Source organism: Pristis pectinata, chromosome 23 (genome assembly GCF_009764475.1).
Source record: "Pristis pectinata isolate sPriPec2 chromosome 23, sPriPec2.1.pri, whole genome shotgun sequence".
NCBI lineage: Eukaryota > Metazoa > Chordata > Chondrichthyes > Rhinopristiformes > Pristidae > Pristis > Pristis pectinata.
Genome location: NC_067427.1, coordinates 19,979,735 through 20,002,666, shown reverse-complemented (window position 1 = coordinate 20,002,666; position 22,932 = coordinate 19,979,735). Strand labels below are relative to the sequence as shown.

The 22,932-nt window shown below is 46.9% G+C and overlaps 1 protein-coding gene across 3 annotated transcripts in view; it reads right to left on the bottom strand.

The window, feature by feature from the left end:
- Positions 1–22,932, bottom strand: part of sardh (sarcosine dehydrogenase) — a 43,595-nt gene continuing 20,663 nt past the window's right edge. For all 3 annotated transcript variants that reach the window (XM_052037243.1, XM_052037245.1, XM_052037244.1), the window contains exons 9-21: positions 22,351–22,437; positions 21,072–21,162; positions 20,310–20,451; positions 16,645–16,728; positions 14,263–14,376; positions 13,352–13,490; positions 12,691–12,804; positions 11,136–11,283; positions 10,425–10,518; positions 6,491–6,653; positions 3,191–3,359; positions 2,134–2,269; positions 1–1,217 (exon numbers count right to left, since the gene is read on the bottom strand). In XM_052037243.1, coding sequence (XP_051893203.1) covers positions 1,050–1,217; positions 2,134–2,269; positions 3,191–3,359; positions 6,491–6,653; positions 10,425–10,518; positions 11,136–11,283; positions 12,691–12,804; positions 13,352–13,490; positions 14,263–14,376; positions 16,645–16,728; positions 20,310–20,451; positions 21,072–21,162; positions 22,351–22,437 — 1,649 coding nt within the window. In that variant the 3' untranslated portion in view covers positions 1–1,049. The remainder of the gene's footprint in view (positions 1,218–2,133; positions 2,270–3,190; positions 3,360–6,490; positions 6,654–10,424; positions 10,519–11,135; positions 11,284–12,690; positions 12,805–13,351; positions 13,491–14,262; positions 14,377–16,644; positions 16,729–20,309; positions 20,452–21,071; positions 21,163–22,350; positions 22,438–22,932) is intronic.

Sequence of the window (22,932 nt, the reverse complement as noted above, 5' to 3'; positions counted from 1 at the left end):
TCTCAATTTGTCTGTTTATTATTTGTTGTGAAAGAGCACAGAGATTTTATCTATTAATCCATCATTTGTGACTGCATGCAAATAGGTAATTATTTCAAGCAGGATTCAGATCAATTTCATCACAAAACAGAGGACATTATGCTAAACCTGTGGACAGAACAGGCAGGAGTGAGACACTGATTGCCACAGATGCTGTCGACAGAACAGGATCAAGGGGTGGAACGGGATTCTCCTATTCACTGACAGATTGATATCACATTTACTAGAGAATGCAGCCATGAGAATAATGGAACCTAGAACAGTATAGTACAGGAACAGGCCCTTCGGCCCACTATATTGGTGTGGATCATGATCCCATCTACCCGTACAAGATCTATATCCCTCCGGCCTGTTTACATGACTCTTAAGCATTGCTATGGTATCTGCTTCCAACACCTCTGGCAGTGCGTTCCAGGCACCTACCACTCTATGTGTAAAAACTTGCCAGGAAAATGGAAATAACATGCCTGGAATGTGCTGGAAGCGGATACAATAGCAATGTTTAAGAGGCATTTAGACATTTAACGTGGTTCCAAGGGGAAGTGGTGAAAGCAGATAATAGATTTCTGAAAAAGGTGTAAGGGCCACTGCAGGTCCAATATACCCTGGAACATGGGAATCCTACCCCAGCAACACCCTGCTCCTGACAATCTCTGGGATTCCCATTTGACAGGAGGATATGTGTTGTAACCCCACACTTCTCTCCAACCAACACTGGCTGCACCCCAATTCACCTCCCCCTCCTCAATCACCCCTCCCCACCACATTTGGGTCCCAGCTTCAGCAGACAATCTTTCAGTATCCATATAAAGTTTAATTAGTAAAATTTTGATTGTCAATAATTATAAAGAGTTTAAAATTGCTTTTGATTTAGAAAAATATTAAAAACACCGTGTAACTCTGGAGCAAAGACGTGATCTGTAATTCATTAGTAGATATTCCAGAGTTCCATAAAGGGACCCTCAATCAGTGACAATTGCGGCATATTCCTGGATGCACTCTTCTCAAGGTCAAATCATAGGGATCATGGCAGCTTCCATTTCCAGCTCTTCGTTATAAATCCCCTTTACTCGTTTGTTGTTGGGATCGAAGGGTGATTTGAGGTGGCCTTTGGCTGGGTAGGAGACACCCATCCTCTCCAGCGAGTACTCACCATGCTTCACGAAGTCAGTTGTCACCTAGAGTGAGACACAAAGACTAGGGAAACATATGCATCACACAGAGAAACCATGAACTGTGTACTCAGTCATCTTGACAAGGTCAGAAATAATAGATTAATGTAAATTGGGGACATGCAAGAGGTCAAAATTAGAGGAACGTAGAATTCACAGGAGGCTTGAAGAAAATTGCAGAGATAGCAAGGTGTGAGGTAACAAATAAGATGGATGCACATTCTTAACCTCAAGGTGTTTCCCAATCAGGAGCTGATGTTGGTCAGTGAGCCATAGGCAATGGAAGTTCATACAGTCTGAGTCAAGACATGTCCAGAAGAATTTTGGATGACCAAGTTTACGGAGAATGTGAGGCAAGAGGCTGGCATGAATAGTTGACCAGGGAGGTAATAATGTTTCAAAAGTGGCTGAAGTAAAGCAAGACTGGTGAAAATAATTGATCTGGATGATGGAGTAGTTGAAAACTCATCTCAGTTCGCAACATGGCACCAAGACTGTACGTGGTCTGGTGGAGGGAAGGAGTCTGTGGGGAGGGAGCTTGTAGTCGGCACAGAGAACAATGGCCTAAGTCTTAATAATTGATGGAGGACCTACTCATCAAATAATGGTCATCAGGTGTTGAAGTAAAAGGCGGCAGGGTGGCAATAAACTAGTAGAGAGGGATCCAAGAGGGGGAAATAGAAAAGAAAGGCAAAGAGAATTGGATAAATACATATAAACATAAAATTTCTAGGGCTATTTGGAAAGGCTAGTGGAACTAATTAAGCAGCTCTTTTAAGGATCCAACACAGGAAAGATGAGACAGATCATCTTCTGTGGTGGTCAAAGTGTGCACAAAGCAGAGGAGAGAGGTTTCCTGTCAAACACTCCCACACCACAGTCCCACTAAATACGCTTAGGAGTCTATATGACTTCTACTCACCACAGCCCCCTCGGGATCCCTGATGTAACCATAGGCTACAGACTTATTGAGCGCAAATGCATAATCTGCCCTCCGGATAAGTCCGACCACCTTCCCATTCCTCCAGATAGCTTCCAGGCCAAGCAGCGGCACCTTCCTGCAGGATAACAATCAGCTTTTATATGAGCAACCAACAGAGATTAAAACACATTCAGTGCTTTACACCCATAAACATACAGGAAATATCACCAAGGCAGGAGCAAAACTCTGGTCTGCTATAGTCATAACAAACATTAAAGTAAGGGTGACTTGGTTCGAGGCCCAGTCAATGAAGGGACAAATATAAAGCAGAGGTCAAGGACTGAAACTTGCCCTAATCAGGAGAAGTGATTACAGGAGGGCTGGGATTTCTGTCGGAGTGATTACAGGAGGAGATCAGAGGCTAGGATCCAACCCAATCAGCTGGAGTGGGTACTGGAGAAGGTGAGGGATTCCCTCAGATCCATGTGTGTTCTGGGCACATCCTGCACTGAGCTTCTTGGACAGGAGAGATAAACCAGAAGAGAAGGGTCCAAGAGGGGGAAATAGAAAAGAAGGGCAAAGAGAACTGGATAAATACCTATAAACGTAAAACTTCCAGGGCTATTTGGAAAGTTTAGTGGAACTAATTAAATGGCTTTTTTTTTTAAGGATCCAACATGGGAAGGATGAGACAAATCATCATCTTCTGTGGTAGTCAAAATGTTCACAAAGCGTGGGAGAGAGGTTTTCTGTCAAACATTCCCACACCACAGTCCTACTAAATATGCTCATCAGGAGTCTATATGACTTTTGCTCACCAAGTTTGGCTCAAGTTCCTGATTCTAAATTAATCAAGTTATGAAATACTCAGCTTTCTGTCATTCTTTTCCACAGCTCCAGTCCCTTGCGTCAGACTTCAGAACAGTTATGCTGCATTTTAATTGGCAAAACTACCTCTCAAAGATTATTAATACATTGAAGCACTAATGATGGAAGCTGTTTCAGCATTAAGTAACTCAGCAACTAAGAATGGGTGAGAACTAGATCAGAAACTCACTCTTCAATGGTGAAACACACCAGGCGTTTAAACAGCCCCTGTGTCTTTTGCAGCTCCAGCGCTTCTCGGCCAAGAAACGGAATCTTTGACTTCAATTTGCAAGTGAAGGCGAGCCCAGCTTCAAGAGGAGTGTCATCGGATCGCAGATCAGCATGCCAGTGTCTGTACCCTGCAAAGGGAACATGACAACAGCTAGAGGTGTACAAGATGATAAGAGGCATAGATCGAGTGGATAGTCAGAGACTTTTTCCCCAGTGCAACAATGGCTAACACAAGGGGACATAATTTTAAGGTTAGTGGAGGAATGTACAAGCTGTCAGGGGTAAGCTGTTTTTTTTATTTTACACAGAGTGGTGGGTGCATGGAAAGCACTGCCTGCAGAGGTTGTAGGGGCAGATACATTAGGGACATTTAAGAGACTCTTAGATAGACACATGCACGATAGAAAAATAGGGGGTTATGTGGGAGGGAAGGGTTAGATAGATCTTAGAACAGGATAAAACGTCGGCACAACACTGTGGGCCGAAGTGCCTGTACTGTGCTCTAGCGTTCTATGTTCTAGACACAAGGCCTGCAGATTCATTGATGACCCTTCTCATCCCTCCCACGACTTATTTGTCCCACTGCCATCTGGCAAGCGGTACCGGAGCATCCGGGCCAGAACTACTAGACTGTACAACAGTTTTTGCCCCCAGGCTGTCAGGCTCCTGAATACCCTGGAGGCAGTTTCAGACAAATGCTGCATCAAAAGCCCTTGTTTGCACAACGACGTATAAGAACTTCAGCTGCTGCCGAACATGTTTTTATATTTAGTGCAACCCACTGAGTTCTGTATTTTCTTCGTCCAGCTCGGTTTTGCATTAACCCTGCACTAATTTTTAATTCTGTATATACTGTTTTTCACGCTATTTGTACTTGCACAATTTTTTTGTCTGCATTTATTGTATGTCCTCTGTTCTATGTACGTCATCTGTTGTGAGAGTCTGGGGGACACGACATTTTGTTCCTCCATGTGTTTTTATAGCATATGGGTGAATGACAATAAAGTAGAACTTGAACTTGAACTATGTTCTATGAATTATCTGCATCTCAAAGTCCTGCAAAGCTTGGGCAGACAGACAATGCACAGACAAGATCTATCAAAATAAATGACTGAGCCCGGAACAAATGCTATCCAAATCCAATCAGAAGGCTAGACAAGGCCTTGGTTTAACATCCAAGCTGAAAGACAGCACCTCCAGCACTGCAACATTCCCTCTGCACTGTTCCTTTACTGGTGCCACATTCTTTCAGGGTGGGTTGGTGTTGGAAGGGTGGACAATCTTTTAGTTCAGGTTTTAGCCAGGCAATGGAAGCAATCTTCACGAGTGTAAATGCTGATCTCTCTCATCTTCTCTGCCTGCTCCTTCTCGGAAGGGAATTAAAGTGGAAGCGCTTTTATCATTTGATAGGAGGTTGTTGGAAAGTGAAACTGCAGATCGATAAAACAAAAAAAGGCAGCTAGTATTCTCATATTCATATCCTCTTATGACAAAGGCCATTTGGCCTATCAAGATAATGCTGGTTCTCAGACTATTCCCATCAGTATCATTGCTCCACTTATTTCCCTATAACCTCTTCTCTCTCACATACACATCTGATTTCCCTGCCACCCACCCACCCTCAGGGAAATTTACTGTAGCTAATTACCTAGCAGCATGTCTTTGCTATGTGGGAGAAAACTAAAGTACCTGGGGGAAACCCAAGCAGTCACAGAGAGAACATGTAAACTCCACACAGACAGTGCAAGGTCAGGATTGAATCCAGATCACAGGAATCTTAAGGCAGCAGCATTCTGACACTCTACTCGGAGGTAAACCAGAAAGCCAAAACTTACCCGGCCCTTTGAAAACAGAATGTATAAAGTTCAGTGTTTTTTTAAAGAAACCAACTGTTCAACCCTCTTAAAGGGGAGCTGATCCCTGGGGCCCTGGTCTGGACCCAGCATCATCTGGGCTTGAGAAAAATTAGCCATGATTGAATGGAGGAGAAGACTCGATGGGCTGAGATGGCGATGAGGAGACGTACAGGAGTGAGGTAGATCAGCTGGTTGAGTGGTGTCGCAACAACAACCTCGCACTCAACATCAGCAAGACCAAGGAATTGACTGTGGACTTCAGGAAGGGGAAGTCGGGAGAACACACACCAGTCCTCATTGAGGGGTCAGCGGTGGAAAGGTTAAAAACAGCTTCAAGTTCCTGGGCATCAACATCTCAGAGGATCTATCTTGGGCCCAACACATTGATGGCACACCAGTGGCTCTACTTCATTAGGAGTTTGAGGAGATTTGGTATGTCACCAAAGACTCTTGCAAATTTCTATAGATGTACGGTGGAGAGCATTCTGACAACTTGCATCACCGCCTCGTATGGAGGCTCCAATGTGCAGGATCGCAAGAGGCTGCAGAGGGTTGTAGATTCAGTCAGCTCCATCACAGGCACAACCCTCCCCACCATTGAGGACATCTTCAAAGGTGGTGTCTCAAGAAGGCACCATCCATCATTAAGGACACTCACCACTTGGGACATGCACCCTTCACGTTACTACCATCAGGGAGGAGGTACAGGAACGTGAAGACCCACACTCAACGTCTCAGGAAGAGCTTCTTCCCCTCCACCATCAGATTTCTGAATGGTCCAAGAACCAGTGAACATTACCTTGCTATTCCTCTTTTGCACTATTTACTTATTTTTGTAGCTTATAGTAATTTTTTATGTCTTTATGTCTTTGCACTGTACTGCTGCCGCAAAACAACAAATTTCACAACATATGTCAGTGATAATAACTCTGATTCTGAAATGGCCTCATTCTGCTCCTCTATCTTACCGTCTTATGGCCCAGAGGTGGCACGGGCAGTGGGAGAACTAAAGTTCTACCTCAGGTCTTTAGCTGCAGCCTCCACATCACTCCAGACTCCAGGTGCTTCCAACTGTACAATGACAGCAATGGTCACTCCTTTTAAGGAGCTGTGACCATCCTGGGGATATCCATCCACTCAGGAAACTGACATCCTGTATCAATGTCATACAAGAATAGCAATTTTCCCTTCCAAATGTTGGATCTCCTGTACCATCAGAAACTGTTGGAAACCCAATCGCACTGCCTCTTTCTATCCAGATATTGGAAATGGAACCGGGAATGGATGGGGAGGAGGTAAGCCTGGCCTGCAACGGGAACAGGTTAACGCTCGAAGGATCATCATTCTGATCGTTTGGAACGTCCATGTGACGTGGGGCTGCGCTAATGCTGCAATGCTTTTACCTTTCTCAATGCTGAGTGAATCAATGGCCCTGTAACCAGCGTTAACTATTCCAAACTTGGCACCAGACTGCATCACGGCACGGTGAACAGGCACACAGGCTTCCCTTGGCACGTGGAGCTCCCACCCCATCTCACCGACGAACGACAGTCTCATAGCCCGCACCTTCCGAAACAGAAAGTTGGATTAATAGGAATTCTCAGCAGGCCCTTGTCAGCAGCAGCTAGAAGCTTATGGAATTATAGGTCCTCACTGCCATTTGGCCAATCATGCCTGTGCCAGCCCTTTGTAAGAGGTATCCAATTTGGCCTATTCTCCTTGCTCTTTCAATATGGTCTTGCAAGTACTTCAAGTTTTTATCCAAGTCCTTTTTGAAAGAGATGATCAAATCTGATTCCACTGATCCAAACTTGTAGCCAATTACAAACCTGTAACCCTTGGCAACTGATCCTCCTAGCACAGAGAACCATTTCTCCCCATGAAATCCATCAAAAGCATTCATAATTTAGAACGCTTCCATTGAATCTGGCCTTAACCATCCCTGCTCCAAGGAGAACAGCCCCAGTTCTTCACAAGCTGGCCTGGGATGAAACTCCTGGTACAGAAAGGCTGTGTCCAGGGACATCTCACTAATGAGCAAAGGAATGAAAAGGGGCAACCAGTGATAAAATAACTTGGGCTCATTAACAGTGGAGTAGAGGTCGGGATTCAAACTGAAGCTGAGATTAATGGGAATACTTCACAATGCAATTATCAGAATATAATTCACTCAAAGTGGTTATTACTTGAACAGGGTGTCAGTTTAAAGGGTCTTACAGAAATAGTTGAAAGAAATATTAAATGAGGGAAGAGAGCGGAGAGACAACAATAAATTAGAGAGCAAAGGGACAACAATAAATTAGAGAGCTGACATCCAGAACACAGCTAGTAGAAACACAAGAGGCTGAATGGCAATTTCTGTAATTCCACTTACAATGCACACAACAGTTTGAGCACCAGCAGCACAAGTGGATGAGAACCTTCCTCTAATGACAGGTAACCATCCCTCACAGGCAGTCGGAGCTGAGCTCCATGGGCCCAGGCATGTCAGAACCTGCAGAATCACTTCACACAAATGGGTATTAACCCTCACTAACCGAAGTGTTTTCACCCCAAGAAGGATCCAGCTGGAGGGTTACTCCTATTAATGCCAGTAAATGAACATCAAGAAACTGCAGGTGCAGAAACACTCAGCGGGATGGGCAGCATCGGTGGAGAGAGGAACAAAGTTAACATTTCAGGTCAAAGACCCTTTTCTGTTCTGACAAAGGGACTTCAACCTGAACAGTTAACTTTGCTTCTCTTTCCACAGATGAGACTTGATCTGCTGAGTATTTCTGGTTTTTTCTGTTCCTGTTAGCACCAATCTGAAGCACAGCGAGTCTGGGTAACGGACCAAAATGTATCCAGCGGTCAACTCATTTATGTCCAGCTCCTGTATATAAATATTCTGACTCAGTAACATGAATTGTTCTCAGTGTTGTACTGCACAAACTCCGGGCATATTACCATGACTTTACTCCATCTGCACCCTGAACCCTCCCCCTGTCAGTGTGCTGACAATGTCAAAGTATAGTCACTGCTCCACCGGCACTCAGTGCTGGTGTATGCTGACAATCATCAACATTAAGTGCAATAAAATGACTTTGTCTTTTCCTCCCATCACAGACCAACATGTGCACAAAAATACAGAGCAATGCACATTTCAAATCAGCATGTGTGCTGACCCCAAGAGTCATTGAACAAGTGAACTACAGCAACCCTGATGGCGAATCAAGACTCAAGCTCGACCAGATAAAGAGCATGCATCCTCTGCCACGTGGCACACTCAGCTTCATTTATGCTCAGTCCAGAGTCATTGACAAAATGAATCCGCTCCGCCTGGCTGGAACAACCTGCTCCATCGCAGAGGAGGGACCAAGCCTGGTGAGCGGTCCCAGGAATGGGGCGGGGAAGCAGGATGGGACCCATAGAGCCAGGCAGCACAGAACCAGGCCCTTTGCCCCACCATGCTGACCATCAGGTAACCATCTGTCTACATCGATCCCATATACCAGCACTTGGTCCACAGCCTACTATGGCTTGATGTTTCAAGTGCTTGTCCACAGGCTTCTTACATATTGTGAGAGTATTTGCCTCTGCCACCTTCTCAGGCAGTGCACTGCAGATTCCAAACATCTGGGTTAAAATGCCTTCCTGAGATCCCCTCTAAACTTCATACCTCTTACCCTAAACCTGTGCTCTCTGGTCTTAGACACCTCTGCAAAGGAGAAAAAGTCTACCCTATCTAAGCCCCTCATAATTTAGTATGCCTGTATCAGATCTCCCCTCAGCCTCTCTACTCCAAGGAAAGCAAACCCAGCCCCTTCAGTCTCTCTTCGGAGCTAAAACGCTCCATCTCAGGCAACATCCTGGTGAATCTTCTCTGCACCCTCTCCAGTGAAATTCTGTCCTTCCAAAAGTGTGGCAACCAGAACCGTCCGCAGTACTCTAGCTGTGGCCTAACCAATGTTTTAGAAAGCCGTACCAAGTTCTTATATTCTATGCCCTAGCTAATGAAAACAAGGATCCCTTATGCCTTCTTCACCATTTTTTCTACCCATGTTGTCACCTTTAGAGATCCATGGGCTTGTACACCAAGATACCTGTTCCTCAATGCTGCCCTGGGCCCTACCATCCATGATATGCCCTAGCCTTTTAAGGCCTCCCAAATGCATCATCTCGGACTTCTCAGGATTAAGTTCCATCTGACATTGCTCTGCCCAGTTTCCCATCTGATCAGTATTGCCCTGTGGTGCAAAACCACTGCAATCCTATCAACACCACCACCAATTTTCCTGCCATCTGTAGTGTGCGTTGTCAATCCATTGGCCGGCCTGGAGGAGGGGGGCCAGTAAGGGGATCCAGGAGGAAGCGGGGGGGGGGGGGGGGGGGGGGTGGGCTGGAGGGTGGGGGATGAGGGCAGGGCCCAGAGATGCCCTGGGGCCGTCTTTTGCCTGCTGAGGTACCCTGGGAGTGGGGGTGGAGTGGGTGGGGATGCGAGGTATGGACAGGGCCCTGTAAGGTGTTCTGGGAGGGAGGGGCTGGCAGGAGCCTCGGGAGTGATGAGGGGTGTGGTCTTTAGGGGCTCCGGGGAGGGGCAGTAACACAGTAACTCCTGTCCACAGCTCAATTGTTCCAACAATGAGCTCTTGACACTGAACAGTGTTACTCCTTGTATTAACTGACTGGTTAAATCAGGCTCTGATTAACTTCCTCGGACAGATTTGATGTTCGTGGGCAGTAAGTTTAGCACGCATTTACTGCTCTGAGTAGTCCCAAAACCAGGGCCCAGGGCCAGCTCTGTCTCTCCCCTCCGGACCCATAACCTCCCCTAACAAAACCCTCGCAGCCTGATATCCCCTTCAGTCCAACAGCTGCCCACAGGTTCCTGTACGAAATGATCAACCCATTCAAATCTCATTCCCACAACTCAATGACTTTTGGTTCCCCAGAGGATCCAGTGAGACCTTTAACCTTTAACCCCCGCTCCATGACAACAGGTACATTAGAAATCCATTAATCCGGCAGGTTCGGAACTTTGTTAGCACAAGACTAGTAGATTTTCCAGACTATCCAATATTATTTTATTAATACTTCAACACATTTTAATTCACCTTTGTAAAAAGTGTTAGACAACAACATATCATTGAACCCGGTAAATTACAAGGGAGGGTGGGAACTGGGGCTGCAGCCAAGTGGTTTGGGGAGCGAGGGGGGGAAACCACCATTCCAGAGAGTGCAAATTATGCACATTACCTGGTGAGCCAGATGCCAAACCATTGGAATTTCCAAGTGGACAATGGATTATCAGAGTTTTAATGTAGCTACCCCCCCAATAGTAAAGGAGCAACTTACCAAATGCCCAGCAGCCTTCACCACCTGGTGTGTGGAGAAGGGAAAAGCCTCATTACTCAGGTCCACGTCAAGAACTTCTTGCAACACTGCTCGACTGTGGAGCAACAGAGAAAAGGTCACAGCATGACCTGAACCAGAGTGAGACCATCTCACAACCCAGACTACACTCCTGCCCCAACTCCCCCATCACATCTACCCTCTCATTGCCCCACACCCAGACCTGGAATACACTGCCACATACCCCCACCACAACACTTTCCCTTTCTGGCCTCTCCCTGAGCATTCCCATCCCAACTTCAGCCCCTCCTCCAACTCCGCCACCAAAACCTGCTTCACCGTCCCAATCGCTTCCCCAGGAGATCCCACCCAGTCCTTTGCTGCCCCAACATCACCACCCAGTAACCCCAAATTCCAGCCCTTTTCACTGCACTTCCCTTCACCTGACCCTTCCTACCCACCTACACCATTTGCCCTCTCTACCAACCCAACCAGCTCAAGACATGCCACCTGCCCTTTGTGTCTCCCACAGTCTCCTTCCTCCACGTGACCCTGGATATCACACACCCTTTCAACCTCACTCCTACCTTCCCCATGTCCTCAACCCAGCCAATGCCTCCCCTTTGCCCAGGCCCACCCATCACCTCCACCACCCTGTCACTCTGCTCTGCACCACCTTCTCCCCAGTGAGAAAGCAGCGGCAGATTTCCTCACCTCAGGGGTCCCTGCACACTGATCATTCCCAGCTCCTCCGAGCAGTCGAGCAACTGGCAGTTCAGCCTTTGGTCCTCAAGCACGGAGATGATGTGGGACCAATTGTGCTGCGCCACTCCACCTCCAACCGCCAGGTAGTACCCATCACCTACATCGGAATACAGCACCGGTCAGGTGCTCAGCCACCCAGTACCCAGCCCAAGCAGACAGGAGGTGAGCAATAGTCATGCTGAGACAAGGCCCAGAGCCAGACCTGGCTCTAATCTAATTATATCACTGCTCAGATTAAACACACTTCAGCTGCAATGTCACTGCAATTGAATTATTCTTGCTAGTGGCTCTTTAAAAAGATAAAATCTAACAAGAAGCACAAGGAAAGGTACAGCCCTCAAGGCTGGAGCCCTTCAATTGAGTTACTGCAGCACAAACAGACTATTCACGGTGAAAGAAAATTTAATTCTGTTGATCACCAAAAAGCCCCAAGAAAAGAAAATATTTTTTTTATATCTACAATTGTCTGATCTGCAGTCACATTTTCACTGTCTCAATATTAATGATCAGGCTACAGACCGTGACTGTGAGCAGAATCCTCCATCAGCCTGTTGGGTAATGATTACTACAAGGGACCTTCACTCTGTATCCAATCCAAGCTGCCTCAGGAATGTTTGGTAGAAGCTTTGCACTGCTTATAAACAGTGCTATCCCTGTGTGTTTGGGCAGACAATGTAGGAGAAGATTTTCTCCAACAGTGTTGCACTTTCCCGAGAAAGCTTTGATGGGATAGTGTCGAGGGAGCACCATCCGATGTCTGCCCATCTCTCAGTACATTTCCATCTTTTCCAACCCAGCAATGGGAAGTCTGAAACAGTCTCAAAGAACTGCAGAACCTGGTGATAAAAGTTCACTGTTACCAAGACTGGATGAAGTTACAGCCACTAGCAAACACTGTTCACTCTGAGTTCAGTTAATCAGCACTGAGTTGGTACGACCTTGCACCTAAGGCATATGATACCAAGTTCAAATCCCACTCAAGATGCATAAGAATCGAGGCTGACAGTCCAGTGTTGAACTGTTGGAGGTGTTGTATATCGAATTAAACATTTAGCCTGAGATCCCATCTGCTCTCTCAAGTTGATGTAAAACGTTCCATGGCACTATTTTGAAGAGGAACATGGAAATTCCTCCAAGAGTCCTCGGAAATATTTAATGCTTACAAAAACAGATCACCCGGTACTCAACAATGCATCGTTTGCTGGAACTTATTAAACACAGTTTGTCTTGAGTTACATTTAGGAGGCTTTTAGATAGGCAGATGAATTTGCAGAGAATGGAGGGATATGGATCATGTGTGGACAGAAGAGGTTTAGTTTAATTTGGCATTGTGTTCAGCACAGACATTGTGGGCTGAAGGGCCTGCTCCTGCACTGTACTGTTCTATGCTCTATGGCTGCTGCATTTCCTACATAATGACAATGTCCACAGTTCAAAAGTGTACATTTCCACGATATCAATGCACGTCTTTATTCTGACTCATTTGTTGGGATTCAGTAATTACCTTCGAAGGTAGGAGTGAGCGAAGATCTTCGTGGAGAGGACTCAATGCGACTAACTGTGAGGTCACTCTCTGCCCCACCTCTACTGTTCAGCATACAGGTATAGACAGTTTTACCTGAAAGTACAGCAATACCTCACTAACAGTCACAGATACAGAAACACCACACCAACTCAAGAACAAAAAGCTAGTGGTCAGCCTGAAGAAAACATTGTAAGAGACGCTCAGGGTAGGTATATAACTGGGAGCCTAACACTGAGGGCAGGGTAAAAGGGAGAATGGTACAATGGGACAAATAAACTGAGGATAGGATTTCACAGAATGACAATCGAGAGTCTTTCACTGAAGGTGGGCTTTACCAGACTAACTGAAATCATTTTGAGAGTGAGATAATTGAGGTTGGGGTGTATGGCAGACTCCCAACACCCCAAGAGAGGCAACTGAGAAAGAGATAAAGAAAGGGCGAGGGACAACAAGAAGGGGGATGGGGGCAGAGGAACGGTGTTGATAGGGAAAGGGAGGATGGGAAAGGTGGGAGCAACTGAGAGGGAGAGACACAGATTGTGGCAGAGAGGCAGTGAGAATGAGAGGCAATGGGGATATGGCACAATGGAGAGGGTGCATGATGAAACAAAGTGTAAAGAACACAGAGAGCCATCATTACCTATCGATGTGCTGACATCAGCAGAAAACAGCCAATCCGCTGCCTTTTTAGCATCTGGACCCACCAGGTAAAATTTGCCAAAATACGACATGTCAAATACTGCGGCTGCATTCCGGCAGGTCATACACTCGGACTTAATCTGCACCAATACACAATAATATCAGCCGGTCTCCTGATGCATCAGGACCCAGGGGCAAGGTTATTGTTGCAGCCTAAATTCCACAAACCCAATAATGTTGGGGAGGGTGCATTTAGAACAGAGATGAGGAGAAATTTCTTTAGCCAGAGGGTCGTGGATTTATGGAATTCGTTGCCACATACAGCTGTGGAGGCCCGATCATTGAGGGTGTTTAAGGCTAGATGGGAGAATAGTTTAGCTCATGGTGAAGTGACAGAGCAGACTCGATGGGCCAAATGGCCTACTTCTGCTCCTTTGTCTTGTGATCTTGTGGCCCCTGGGTGGGATGAGGAATTTTCACCATTTGGGAAACAAATCAGTGCCTTCTGTGTTGGTTAGAGGACAATCAGGAAGCTCACAAATATGCCCCTGTCAGTTGGGAAAGCCTTAAAGGATGGTGAGAGGGTCCTGTGGATGGGAGGTGTGTACAGGAGGTTGCAGCAAAGGGGGCTCACTTTATCCCCCTGACTTCAGTGTCTATTCCTCAGTCTCTGTTGCGCTCACTCTGAACACACCAACTCACAGACACGCATGCACACAGACACTCACTCTCTCTCTGATGAATGGAAAATTGTTGAGTGGCAGGCACTCTACAGGAGCATCTGATTTAGTCCAGACTCTGCATCCTCTGCTTATTTAGCTGGTTACTGTGGAGACACATTTCTGCTACTTTAAAAATAGCAAACTTCTCTCTCTGGAAGTAGACGATGGTGAAGAGGAAACAGGTTCCTACCTGATCATGGTGCGAGGGAAAATCAAAGGTGTAATCTTGCCGCAGCAGCTGATTGTACCTGTAATCCTTATGTTGTTTGTTATCATAAAATCCGTAATAATCATAATCCAGAACCTAGAGGCACAGAAAAAGTGACAACATGACAGCAAGGTAAATGATAGGCAGAACAAGACTGACTGCAGCTAGAGGGGAGGGGAGGTGAGGCAGATAGAGACCAGAGTGGAAGACAGAGACTGAAGGTGTGTTAATCAATGAGTGCTGCCCCCTATTGCCTCAGCATCATTCCTAGAGTGGGGAGCTCAAAACAGCAGAGTGTCTCACTGTGGCCTTATTGAGCTTCTTCATTCACTCACCATTGTACTTCAACTGGAATAGGCCATGCCCTGAAATTAACACATTTGCAAGTTCCTTATTTTCAGTCAGTCTCAAAACAATGCATTTCCAACAGGTAACACACCCACCACGCTCCACCCTCACAAGGCATCAGGCCCCAATGGCTGGGTACAGAAAACCTGTGCCATCCAGCTGGCTGGAGTGTTCAAGGACATCTTCAACCTCTCACTGCTGCAGTCGGAGGTTCCCACCTGCTTCAAAAGGGCAGCAATCATACCTGTGCCCAAGAAGAGCAGTATGAGCTGCCTCAAGGACTATCGTACGGTAGCACTTACATCTACCATAATGAAGTGTTTTGAGAGGTTGGTCATGCCTAGAATTAACCTGCCTGAGCAAGGACTTGGACCTGCTGCAATTCGCCTACCACCACAACAGGTCTACAGCAGATGCAATCTCCACTCTGCTTTGGAACACCTAGACAAATGCAAAACATACATCAGGCTGCTGTTTATTGATCAGAGCTCAGTGTTCAACACCATCGTCCCCTCAGTTCAAATCACCAAGCTTCGAAACCTGGGCCTCTGTACCTCCGTCTGCAGCTGAATCCAAAACTTCCTCATCGGGAGACCACAGTCAGTGCAGATCAGTAGCAACATCTCCTCCTCGCTAACAATCAATACTGGCACACCTCAAGGATGCGTGCTTAGCCCACTGCTCTACCCTCTCTACACATGACTGCATGGCTAAGCACAGCTCAAATGCCATTTATAAATTCACTGATTAAACCACTGTTGTTGGTAGAATCTCAGATGGCGACAAAAAGGCATACAGGAGTGAGACAGATCAGCTGGTTGAGTGGTGTCACAACAACAACCTCACACTCAGTATCAACAAGACTAAGGAATTGATTGTGGACTCCAGGAAGGGGAGGTCAGGAGAACACACACCAGTCCTCATTGAGGGGTCTACGATGGAAAGGGTGAGTAACTTCAAGTCACTGGGTGTCAACATCTCAGAGAACCTATCCTGAGCCCAACACATTGATGCAATCATGAAGATGGTACGCTAGTGGCTCTACTTTGTTAGGAGTTTGAGGAGATTCTGTACATCACCAAAGACTTACAAATTTCTATAGAAGTGCAATGGAGAGCACTCTGACTGGCTGCATCACAGCCTGCTGTGGAGGCTCCAAAGCACAGGATTGCAAAAGGCTGCAGAGGCTTGTAGACTCAGCCAGCTCCCCACTATCGAAGACGTCTTCAAGAGGCAGTGCCTCAAGAAAGCAGCATCCATCACTAAGGACCCTCCCCATCTGGGATATGTCCTCTTCTCATTGCTAACATCAGGGAGGAGGTACAGGAGCCTGAAAACCCACTCTCAATTCAGAAACAGATTCTTCCCCTTCGCCATCAGATTTCTGAACAGTCCATGAACCCTACCTCGTTATTCCATTTTATTTGCACTATTTGTTTGGTTTTGTAATTTATAGTAATTTTATGTCTTTGCACTGTACTGCTGCCTCAAAAGAACAAATTTCACATCATGAGAGTCAGTGATAATAAATCTGATTCTGATCCCCACTTATCCCACAAACCCACCCATTCTTCCAAAATTCCAGAACCTGCAACCCCACCTCCTCACCATCCCACCGGATCCCTCGAGCCCCCCTGTCCCACCAGATCCCTCACCCCTATCTTGCCATTGCTATTGACCCCACCCCTTTTCCATGTCCCTTGATCCCACCAGTTGCCTCCATCCCCACCTTCCCACCGTCTTGCCTGACCACCCAATCCCACTGGCTCACCCAATCCCTCCAACCTCACCGCCTCGCCCAATCCCTCCAAACTTTTCTGCAGGGAATCACTCTGTTAGATACAATATCCTCTGAAGCTTGAAATTTTAATGTGAATATGCCCAATGTCTTTTCAAACCAATTCATACTTCCCTAAAAACAAACTCTTTTTCCCAGATCCTCTCTTTGTTCCCTGTCTAGTCAGCATTGTTACCTTTAGAAAATGGCAATGACCTCAAGGATCAGGAGCTACTCACCGGAGCAAGTCCTGTGGGACTGAACCAGCCTGGTCTCTCCCATCCATGTCGCTCCTGGAATATGCAACCTTGCTGAAGGAGCTCCTGCCAACACAGAAATGTTGAACATCAGTCGCAATTGGAAAACCATCGGTTAAAAGCGTTTCACTGGAAGCAGTGGATGCTCCTGTTGAATTACAGTCTGGAAAAACTCATTTGGGTTTGGAGATGAACCTGGAATTCACCATAAATCACAGCAAGTCTGTACTCCAGCCCCATGCCCCATACTGCTACTTCAACTCACCCCGTCACCATGAGAGGCTCAAGGAATTATAGACAGGGTAAGTGAATGCGTGAGGATTGGCAGCTGGAATGTGGGTGCCACAATGCCACAGCATCAGTGCTGCTGCCATACATCTCCAGTAACCCAGCTGAATACTGACCTTTGGTATATCTGTGTGAAGTTTGCACGTTCTCCCTGAGACCACATAAGTTTCCTCTAAATGCTCCAGTTTCTCAACACATCACACTCGGAGGGGTGAGGGCGGGTGGTGTTTGATGGCAAGGACAGGTAGGTGTTTGGTATCAGAATACAATGTCTATGAACAACTGCAGGACCCAACCTCTCCTCCATTCTCTCTCCTTCTGATCTACCCTGGCCCTCTCACACACACACACTCTCTCACACATACAAACTTCTTTCCAGATCACCCACCCCAGTCTCCCTATCTCCCAGCTTCTTTCCCCTCCCTCACCCACACACCCCTCCCACTGGGTCCCCTCCCCCCACTGTTCCCACCTGCCCACCCCACCTCCTTTATTTGGTTCCACTTCACCTTCCTTTCTTATTCCATAATCTGAAGCCCTTCGTTGCCTCCACTAATCACCTCACTGTCGCCATCTCCACCCTTCCCTCCCGCACCTGACTCCATCTGCCAATCACCCCTCCTCACCTGGATCCACCTGTCACCTGCCAGCTCTTGCCCCAACCCTCCCCCTCACCTCTTTATACTGGCTGTCCCCCCTCTACTCTTTCAGTCCAGATTAAGGGTCTCGATCCATGACATTGACTGTCCATTTCCCTCTATGGATGCTGCCTGACCCACTGGGATCCTCCAGCAGCCTGATCTTTGCTCTCCTCCATTCCTGTACGCCAAGACTCAGCGCACAGATTTTATTTCAGTATTCAGCTAATATGAGGATCTGGAGGATGTCATTAGCAACAACATTGATTTCCATTTATATAGCACCACAAATCCACGGGAACATCTCAAGGTGCTTGTCAGCAGCATTATCAAAGGTAATATACAGGAGTCGCATACAGAAGCTCCAGGGAAGATGACCAAAAGCTTCGTCAAAGAGGTACGCTTTCAGGAGCACCTTTGCAGAGGAATGAAATGGCGAAAGGCAAAGTTTAAGGAGAAGGTTTCAGAACTTGGAATCTGGGAGCTGAAGGCAAAGTCATCATTGATGAAGGAAGTAAATGTGAGATGTTCAGAGCACCAGAATTGGAGCACTTAATATTCTGGTGAGGGGAGGATCAAGTGACTTAGGGAGTCAGAGTAATACAGCACAGAAACAGGCCCTTTGGCCCAACTGGTCCATGCCGACCATAGCATCCTCCCTGCTTGTCCCAGTTGCCCATGTTCGGCCCATAACCCTCCAAGCACCTATCCAAATGGCTCTTAAATATTGCAATTGTACCCGCCTCAATCACTTCTCTGGCAGTTCATTCCAGGTACCCTCCACCCTCTGTGCAAAGAAGTTAACTCTCAAGTCTCTTTTAAATCTCTCCCCTCTTATCTTGTATCTGTGCCCTCTAGTTTTGGACTCCCCAACCCTGGGGAAAAGACTGTGACCGTCCACCTTATCCATATCCCTCATGATTTTATAAACTTCTATGAGGTCACCCCTCATTCTCCGACGCTCCCAGGAATGAAGATCCAGCGTGGCCAACCCCTCCCAATAACTCGGGTCCTCCAGTCCAGGCAGCATCCTCGTAAATCTCTTCTGCACCCTCTCCAGCTTGACAATGTCTTTCCTATAACAGGGTGACCAAAACTGTACACAATACTCCAAGTGCGGCCTCACAACAATTTATAGAACTGCAACATAATGTCCCTACTCCTGAACTCAATGCCCTGACTGATGAAGGCCAGCGTGCTAAACGCCTTCTTCATCGATCTGTCTACTTGTGTGGCCGCTTTCAGCGAACCGTAGATTAGACTTGTAGAGTTAGCAGGATGACAGGCAAGGCCAAGATCATGGAGGGAATTGAAAACATGGATGAAAATATTAAAATCAAGGCTTTGCTTATCAGGTGAATAAGCATGCGAGTGATGGGTGGCCAGAAATTAATCGAACTTTGGAAATGTACCTCACAACACAAGGTAGAAACTGTTGCTATCCTGATATCAAAGAAGCCATTCAGTAATTTTATTTATCAAAATTATTCGACACATTTTCTTCTGTACTTGAACATCCGGCACAGTTTTGTACAATGTGCAGGACAGAAATAGAGTTGAAATGCTGGGCTTCACAGGTGTTGGGGGGGGGTTTAAAGGGCCATTTCTGTGCTGTACAACTCTCTAACTCTGACAACGTTCTACGACACACCCCACTTCACACACAGACTGAGATAGCGATCCTTAGACGGGAAATGTGGGATCTGCTCTCGGTCCATTCCACATTCTGATGGATTAAGAAACAGATGCAAAAATTGACCATTCAGCCCTTCTTGTCTATTCAATAATATCATGACTGATCTTCTACCTCAGGACCACTTCCTGCAAGAACCCCATATTCCTCAATATACAAAAATCTGTGTCTTAAATACACTTCCACAACCATCTTGGTCAAAGAATTCCAAAGATTTACTACCCTCTGGTGAAGATATTTCTTCACATCTCTGTCCTGCACGGCCAACCATTCATTTTTAAGACTGTGTCCCCTGGGTTTTGACACCCCAGCCAAGGGAAGCATCATTCATCGATTCAAGCCTTGTAAGAATTTTGTTTGTTTCAATAAAATCATCTCTCATTCTTCCAAGTTCTTGTGATTAAAGGGACAGTCTGCTTAATTCTCTCATGCATCAAACCCACTGCTCCAATGATCAATCTGGTGAATCGTTGCTTGGTTAGGAAGACCTCTCCAGCACACAATATTCCAGATGCCATCTCATCAGCCTCCAAATAATTGAAGGTAGACATCTTTACTCTCGTACCCAAACCCTATCGCAAAGACTTTCCTAATCACTTGCTAAACCTTCCTGTTAACTTTTAGTGAACCTTGAACAAAAACATCCAAGTTCCTCTGAACACCAATATCTTTCAATGTCTCACCATTTAAAACAATGTTCCGCCTTTCTATTTTTTCTACCATTGGCGATGACCTTACATTTTTCCACATTATATTCCATCCATCATGCCCTTGCCCATTCATTTAACCTGGCTGCAACTCCTTGGAGTCTTTCTGCAACCTTCTCATCGCCGACACTGGCACCCCACCCACAACTCTGCCACTGTATTGTCTAGAGGATCATCACACATTTAAGTGGCGTTTCCTGGCATCAGTCAAACAGACAAAATAAGTGGATTACTGTGTCCAGGGAGGGCTCTCCGAAAGACATGCCCCTTGCAACCCTGTTTCTCCACATGTTCACCCCTCCCATGGTGGTCATCACTGACCTGATGCAGTGGGTCGAGCCTCATGTTCCTCCCAGCAAGGGGCTCATCATGGGGGAAAACCACAGAGTAATTCTTGACATAAGACTCATGGCTTCGCTCTCGGATCCAACGATTATCATTGGTCACTGAGTGATGGAAACGGCTGTGCCAGGAAAGAGGCATTAGCATATATCCTTCCAAAGGTGACACCCCCAGCCTAAGCCCTGCTTTTCAAGAGCCGATCACTGTGCACAACTGCAGCCCAAGTGAGGAAAGAGAGTAAGTTTGGGGGAGGTGGGAGGTTGCAAGTGGAGGCTTCGACAAGCTAGGGTCTTAATGCAGGCAGATTGAAGGAGGGAGTGAAGACCTCTTGAAGGGCCTTTGGTCAGAATGAGTTAGAACAAGAAATCATTCCACACACCAGGGAGCAGGTTCCACAAACACTGACCCTCACTGGGGGACGGGTCCCACACACACTGACCCTCTCTGAGGTACGGGTCCCACACACACCGACCCTCACTGGGGGGCAGGTCCCACACACACCGACCCTCACTGGGGGGCAGGTTCTATGGGTCCTTAAATGGAATTCGATACACTAAGGAGTAGGCAAAGTGGATGAATGGATCTGTGTGCATGGGAGAGAGCAGAATAGTTGACGGAGGGAGTGATTTTGGAGATGGTGAGTTCTGGCCAGGGTGGAATTTGAGGGGCGATGTGCAAATTCACAGGGGTAAGGGGAGATACACCGGTGAAGCGCATCAAGATTGTTCACTGTTCACTCACCGGATGTCGTAACCATACATGTCCTTCTCTGGTCGACCGTGAGTGACCCAGTGAGCGAGCTCCTTCCCACAGCCACCCCCCAACATCATACCTGAGCAGGGGAAATCAAGAGCTTCAGTTACCTCCCTTCACAAAGAACACATCTTGCTTCACAATATCATTGTGTGTTTGCTTCAACATAAGCAACACTGACTCATCAACAGGTCTAAGGGGAAGCTATGGACCTCAACCTCAGGTTGTCGTTAATGAGCAGCATACCCGACTGAGTCAAAAGATCCCGGATACCTGTCCCACTCCACAGAAATCAGCTAATCCATCTAGTGCAGCAGTACTGACCAGGAGTCACACTTGGAGGATCGGTACCTGAGGGAGTCCTACAATCAGAGGCGATGTTGAGCGAGTGTGGTACTGCTGAAGGAGTGCTACACTGTTGGAGCATCTGTAGTGCAACTAGTAGAGCTGCTGCCTCATACCTCCAGTGATGTGGGTTCAATCCTGACCTCCAACTACCATGTTGTGTGGAGTTTTCATGCTCTCCCCCTGACTGGATGCACTTCCCACGAGTGCTCTGGTTTCCTCCCACATTCCAAGAAAATGTGGGCTGTAGGTTAATTGGCCCCTGTAAATTGCCCGTAGAGTGTAGGTGAGTGGTAGAATCTGGAGGGAACGTGGGGAGAATAAAAATGGGATTCATATAGGATTTGAACAAAAAGGGTGCTTGACAGTTGGCGCGGACTCTGTGGCTGAAGGGCCTGTATCCATCCTCTATGAGGGCGCTGAGGGAGTGCTGCAGTGTTGGTCAGCGCTGAGGGAGGGCTGAAGTGTCGGAGGGTCAGTGTTGAGGGAGTGCTGCAGTGTTGGTCAGCACTGAGGGAGTGCTGCAGTGTTGGAGGGTCAGCGTTGAGGGAGTGCTGCAGTGTTGGAGGATCTGTACTGGCAGAGTACTGCGCTCTCAGAGAACAGCACTGAAGGAGTGTCATGTTGTTTATTGCAAGACTGCTACACAGTGGGGCAGCGCTCAGGGCATGCTGCACTGTTGAAGGTTCCATCTGCCATTAAGTGGCACTTCATCACCAAGCTGACACATAGATCTTTCATGCAGTGCTTGGATCCCATCCACACAGGGCGAGACCAGCCTGCAGTTGCCCTGAAGCTGGTCCAGCAGCTCCCAATAGAAACCTGGGAATGCAGAGGTTCAGCCTGATGGCCGATAGTAAAACTATTTCTGTGTCGCAGCAAGAAGGAACTGGAGGAAACTTGCACTGCCCAATGCTCTCACCGGCACTGTTGAATCCACATCCCAGGAAGAAACCTCTGAGTTCCGGAGCCTCACCCATCAGCGGCTTGTGGTCGGCAGTGAAGGATTCTGCACAGACAAGAAAGCATCACCAAAAGGCTCTGTTTAAACAAGAGAGTCAAAGTACATCTGAAATGCAATAGTGCCTGTAGACCCCCAACCCTGCCCCTTCACTGCAGGATTCACCTCCCCCAAAGTTGGACAATACCCAGAGTCAGGGCTGGGACAGAAAGCCTTCAGAATATCCCAAATCCAGGCTCCCAGTCTCACCAGCATGCAACAGCTCCATCTAATGGCCATTAATTGCAGAGCAGGAGAAATTATTTCTTCAAATTCCAGCCTTGGCCAATGCCACAAAACTTCCAAGGATAAATACCCCGTAAACAAGGTATCTATCCCACCACAGAGCAGCGTTCCCCATAAGGATGGATAAGCGACTGCCACGGACTCATTAACATGGACACGTGACTCCTTAATTTCTCTGACACCTTACTGTGTCAACAGACTGGAAAAATCTAAGAATCTATTCAGGTGCTGCATGTTACCTGCTATTGGCTGAAGTCT